The 6,133-nt window shown below is 40.2% G+C and overlaps 1 protein-coding gene across 1 annotated transcript in view; it reads left to right on the top strand.

Moving 5' to 3' along the window:
• Nucleotides 1-262: 262 nt before the first annotated feature.
• LOC103611021 (semaphorin-5A-like) overlaps nucleotides 263-6,133 on the top strand; it is a gene marked incomplete at its 5' end in the record, with an annotated part of 15,135 nt that continues 9,264 nt past the window's right edge. The window contains one exon of the mRNA XM_008595065.1: nucleotides 263-352. Within this exon, the coding sequence (XP_008593287.1) occupies nucleotides 263-352 (90 nt within the window). The remainder of the gene's footprint in view (nucleotides 353-6,133) is intronic.

A 6,133-nucleotide genomic window follows, 5' to 3' on the forward strand; every position in this document is an offset into this window, starting at 1 on the left:
GTAGCATGGTGCTGATAACACGAAGGTCCAGGGTTTGATCCCTGTACCAGCCAGCCACCAAAGAAAAGCAAGTAATCAGGGGACAAATTCTTTAAAATGCCATAATTTTAGAGCTAAATATAAGCCCATGACTGCGTTTCATGTAGTCGGTATAAATTCTATATAGTATGAAAATGTTGGTGCTAGACTGTACCCATATTTCCTAATCTGGTTACCGCTGCCTTATCTTCTTTTCTCTTTCGTTCAGTCAAAGCCGTAATAGTTGCTGTTGTTTTGGTGTTTTCTACAGGCTGTGGAGTGGGAGTGTGATGACGCTACCAAGAAGGCCTGTTACAGCAAGGGCAAATCACAGGTAAGAAGGGTGTGGTTGTGAGTGGCCCTCACCACCCTGTTCTAAAGGACGGCCTAGAAAGCATTTTGATATGAAGGGTATTCCTGACTACGATGCCATGCAAAGTGAAAAAATCCAGATTCAAAATTTCTATACAGTAAATTCTCAAGTTTTTAGTGATAAAATAAAGTTACCCAGGCAATCTATTGTTTTCATAAAGGAATCAGAGCATAAGATCAGAACTAATTTAAATGTTCAGTCAGTTAGACTAAGATATGAAATGGATTATGATATTATTTGAAAATATAGGGGCATGCATTTAAAAAATATTTTAATTTCCCCTTTTAATATTTTATGTCTAACTGGAGTAAGTGACTATATGATACATAAAATTAGTATACCAAATATAATTTAATATTTATTCATTATGACTTATTTTAACATATCCTTTATAATAAATTTTCTCCCTTTTCATAATAAAATCTACATCCCAGAGATCCTGTGGAAAGAAGAGTTTATATCTATGATTGGAAATGCATTTCTTGAGCAACCATGCACACGCAGGCCTACTTTTACACAGTTGGCTGCCTCAATGAGAGGCGTGACTCTGCCTTCCTAGGAAGTCTGTGTGTCTTTGAGGAAATCGTACACGGTCATCTTGAGGAGATTCTCCTGCAGCTGATACCCAGGCTTAACACTTCTATTTCTGTTAGTGATCTTCTTACTCCATTGGAGCTTGGGCTTTTCCAATGGTGAATTATACTTTGGGGTAAAGAAGAAAGCAGATACACGCAGAGTAGCGAAGAGGGCTTGCTGTGCAAAATTGGTCCCAGGGCCAAGAGTTTGGGGAAGAGTATAGCACATGGAGAGAACACTGGCAAAAGATGGTTCCACTATCTCTATTTATAAAAGGGTGTTATGCACTTTATTGTACCCAATTTCATTGCTTGCTTCTCTGCCTTTCTTATTTGTTTATTTGTTTATAGCAGCTTTATTAATAGTTGCCAAATCTGTAAGCAATCTGAGTGTCTTTCAATAAGTAAATGAATAAACTGCAATACAGCTTACAATAGAATACTATTCAGTGGTAGAAAAGGAAAACTACTGATGAGTGAAATTACTGATGATGAGTGAAAGAAGCTAGTCTCATATAGGGCATAATTCCATTTATAAGTGGACAGTCTTGAGAGTCAGATACTGAGGCAGGTCTCAGCCAATTTAGTCTTTGGGATTCCCAAAACTGAATAAAGAACTAGGAAGTGGGAAGAGAAGAAGGAAGAAGATGCAGTCTTAGCCAGAAAAACACTTGGAGAAAAAGGGGAAAAAAGAAAAGCAGAAATTGAAGAAGGCTATTTACCAAAAGATATTTAATATCAGAAAATTATCTGAGCTAAATGATCAGAGAGGCAAGAAGATTTAAAGATAGCTCCAGGTTGCAGAGAATCAGGATATGGTGTCTTAGAATACCCCCAGAATAAAAAAAAAGTAAATAATGTTTTAAAAACATGCATAGGGACCTTTGTAACCTTCTTTCTGAGCCTAAATGATCAGAGAGGCAAGAAGATTTAAAGATAGCTCCAGGTTGCAGAGAATCAGGATATGGTGTCTTAGAATACCCCCAGAATAAAAAAAAAAGTAAATAATGTTTTAAAAACATGCATAGGGACCTTTGTAACCTTCTTTCTGAGTTGTAGACATTGCGTATGAGACCATAGCAAGGCTGCTTTCTCAGTGCTGCTCTTTTCCCTCCCTGTGACATTCACGTCTCCCCGTGGGGATGTAATCCTGTGCTCTTGTCCTCAGTTTCCTTGCCAGAGCTCAGGGAGCAGCCACAGTCCTTCACATGAGACCCCTGCACTGAGAAATGAGAGTAGGGATTCAGATTTACATGGGCTGGAGGGGGAGGTATGGAAAAAATGACTGACTTTCTTTCAACTAGCAATATCCAGTGCTAAAAGGCCCTGGCCTCTTTTCTGTGGCTCCAATGCCAGCGCTGTCCCTTGCCTAGTGACACCTGTGCCTTGCAGGGGGTCCCACACTGGCTGATCATCTAGCTCTCCCCACGATTTCTTCTTCCTTTTGCCTTTCCTCTCCTTTTTCATCTTGTCTTTATCTTCCTTCTGGCACTTTGCCTCTTCCTTTTCCTCTTCTTTCTTTCCAGATCTATGGGCACACCCGTAAGCCTGAGTCAGTTTGGGGACACCCAGCCACAGAGTTTGTTGACACCTGTCATAGTGTCTGTCCCTGAAAATGTTTAGTTGGTGGCCCCAGACCTGAGAGGTCCCGTGGCCTCCTTCCCTCTCATGGGGCCCACGTGCTGTTCCCTCTTAACTGTCCACCACCTGCCTCGCCCACCTCTCAGGACTTGACTTCTGCGTCCCACACCCAGAGTGCACCAGCTCTCAGTCTTCTGAAATCCCAGTAGCCACTTATGCTTGCATTTTAATTGACTAGCCCTGGATTCAGAGCTCGGCCTGGTGGTTTTTTATTGCTGCACCTGCTGTCCTTGAGCCCGGCACAGCACGCGGGGTGTTTGACAGCGCTCTGCTGATTGAGTGAATGAGTGAGTGAATGAACGTGTGAAACCCACAATGGGGTATGACCTTTAATTCAGGGTTTCTCACCCTTGCCACTGTTGATGTATGGGTTGGATCATTCTTTGTCGTTAGGGGGCTCTCCTGTACGTCGTAGGATATTTAGCCAGCTTCCCTGGCCTCTGTCCACCCAAGCATGACAACCAAAAATAACCGCAGATGTCGCAAGACATTGACTTGGTTGAGAATCCCTGCTTTAATTCCTAAAATGGTAAATGTATCAGCAACTTCGACATTGTTCATTTTGAGTTTTGTTTTCCCAGGCAGTGCTTTCATATTTCATCTGGATCACACTTAGGTATTTGTTTCGCAGAATTTTTAAAAATTAACAGTTAATTCCCTTCTATTCTATGGACTACAGTCTCTTTGTGCTCCTTGTGTATTGAAGGAAAACATCAGAGTACTTCATCTAGCGGGAGTTTCTCCTCCTCGTAGTGGATGAGCCTATAATTGTAAAAGAATCTGTGTCATTGCCTTTTACTAGTAGACGGTGAATATTTGAGATGAAAAATTCTACTGAATCAAAACCCACCCACGTTTTGCCATAAGCTGTGATCACTGCTTGTTTTGTGTTTAGAAATTAAGCAGGTAGAAAAAGGCCGTCTTTCCTGCCCAATAGGTAATATACCTTTGATTCACAGAAGAGACCAATCTTAGTTACTACAATCAACTGAATATTTCTGATACACAGAAAATGAGGGAAACAAATATTTTCAAATGTGAGTTTTCATAAAATCATACCTTTACATTTCACATGTGTTTGGCTCTAATGGGTTAAGAATAATGGCAAAGTAGTACTTATATACTGATTCAAACTGCGTTTGTAGCAGAGCTGGGCACAGTGGACATTCACTTGGACAGAATGACGTGGTGGCTTTAAACATGTGCTGGTCTACGCAGCGCTGCAGGCTGGTTGGGGAACCAGCGGCGGGAGCAGATAGCTCTTCATTGTCCTTTACAAGTTGCCTTTTCTTATTTGGCATTTCTTTTGCTTTTGTAAAATGGTGACTGATACAGCAGCCATCAGGTGGGGGACCTAAGCACAGCTCCTAGGACACAGAAGGGAAAGAGACAGGCAGGCCCCTGCAAATAGGAGGACCCAGACCACGCATAGCCTCCTGCGAGGCTGGCCCCTGAATTCGGAATTCGGGCCACCCATGTCTCCCCATTCTAGCAGTTCCTAGGGGCCAAGTCAGGTGATATTTTCACAATTTGACTGAAATGTAGTGTCCCTTTGGGAGAGCAGAATTCAAACTTTTCTTAGCATTCATGAGTTTAGAAGAATTCGACTCTTATATTTTTGCTTGTGCTGTGGTATTATGAGAACTTACACAGAATTACAAAGTTTCCCTTCTCCCAGAAATAAAAAGAATAATGCAAAATGTGACATCTCAAAAATGAGAAAAATGTCAACCACTTTAACTGAGTTCATTCTTTTCCTACCCTAAGAAAAGCGGCCTGTGCTGCTGCATGTACTGCATTTTACTGTGGAGCAAAGTCGGAATGTGATGCCCAAAGGAGGTGGCTGTGCTGCGGGGTGACACCGCCCGTGCCTGCCTGCCCACTTGCTCCTCTGATGGGGACATTCCTCAGCTGGCTGCAGAGCACAGGACAATAAAGATGACAGATGTCTTCTTGTTTCCCTGGTATTGCTGTGGCCAGACACAGACATCACTTCTTGTATAGTCCATTAAAATTACAATTTATGGAATCGGGGTCAGGAAAAGTTATCCAAATCTTTGATTTGACCTGGGTTAAAAAAGAAGGTAGGTACTGAGACTGCCAATTCTTTGCCAGGTTTGAGTTCTATTTTATTTATAAAATTTTTAGCTCCCTTTGGAGGGAGGGGTTGACTTTGCCTGTAATGGCTTAAACATTTCGTGTATTAAAGGGGGAAAATCCATTTTTATAGGTTCAAAAACTTATTATAATAAAATCTGCTGTATGTAGTTCTTTTTGAAATAGCATTATAGAAATTGAATTCTAGAACTATTTAAATATCTTTTACACAAATATTATTTTAAACACAAATAGTCAATTCTCTCATGATGTAACAAGAGTTCCTTGTCTGTTTTGGGTTACTGTGTCTGAACCCAAGTTCCTCCCACTGTGACATTTAGGAACTTTGCAAAGGAAACACAACTGGTTATTAACAGGATGAAAGAGCTGCTTTATGATTATATTATACTTTATAATTTTCAAAAGTTTCTTGTTCATGATCTCATTTTAGGATTTTTGACACCAAGTTCCTAGAATTATTTTGCTAGTTGGTGGGAGAGTTTTGATTAGAATCCAGGGCTCTGTGTATTGTTCCTCCTGTTGTGTCCTGTTGCCTTTCTTCTCAAATTGTGAAGATGTGCTAGTAAAGAGGTAAACCACTAGTGACTAGAGCAGGAAAACACGACACCGTCCTGCTTGCGAACCTGCTGGTGTAGGACTGGATGGACTTTTTCACCTGAAGTGCCAATATTTTGAAAGCTATGAGTTAATCAGTGTGTGTGACACACTATGGCCCTGTCTTTATTCTGTATAACTGCTTTAAAATTCTAGGATACTTTAGGTTACATACTAATGACCTGTGCAGATTATACACACCAAATTTTGTTTCTTTAAATTGAAGTGCTGAAACAAGTTTCCCGTGGAGTCAGCTCAGTTGAAAATAGTCACAGTATGTAAATCTATACAATATAGTCTATTTTATTATATTAATACACTATACATTACATAGCATATTGTTTGTGTGTGTATTTTTATCACTCTGTATTTATATATGAAACCTGTAGTACATATGTACACATGTGATAGATATTTACAGTTATATATCCCTATTTTATATGCACAGACATGCATACATCTGTCTGTTTGTGTGTGTATTTTTATCACTCTGTATTTATATATGAAACCTGTAGTACATATGTACACGTGATAGATATTTACAGTTATATATCCCTATTTTATATGCACAGACATGCATACATCTGTCTGATTGGATGGTATCATTTTTCAAGTCACGTGGTAATGACTTTGGTTGGTGTGCACTCAACTTTTAAAAGGCTCATGTATTTACAATAAATTGCTCTTCTTCAGCACTCTGTATGGTCACAAAGGTAACACGTTATTATGAGAGAGACACACAGCTTTCAGCGGGAGCATGGTGATTAACACAAAAGCTGTCAGGCTTCCAACCCTCGTCTCTCTCCCGAAAATT

This window comes from Galeopterus variegatus, unplaced genomic scaffold, assembly GCF_000696425.1.
Source record: "Galeopterus variegatus unplaced genomic scaffold, G_variegatus-3.0.2 Scaffold12265, whole genome shotgun sequence".
NCBI classification, from domain to species: domain Eukaryota; kingdom Metazoa; phylum Chordata; class Mammalia; order Dermoptera; family Cynocephalidae; genus Galeopterus; species Galeopterus variegatus.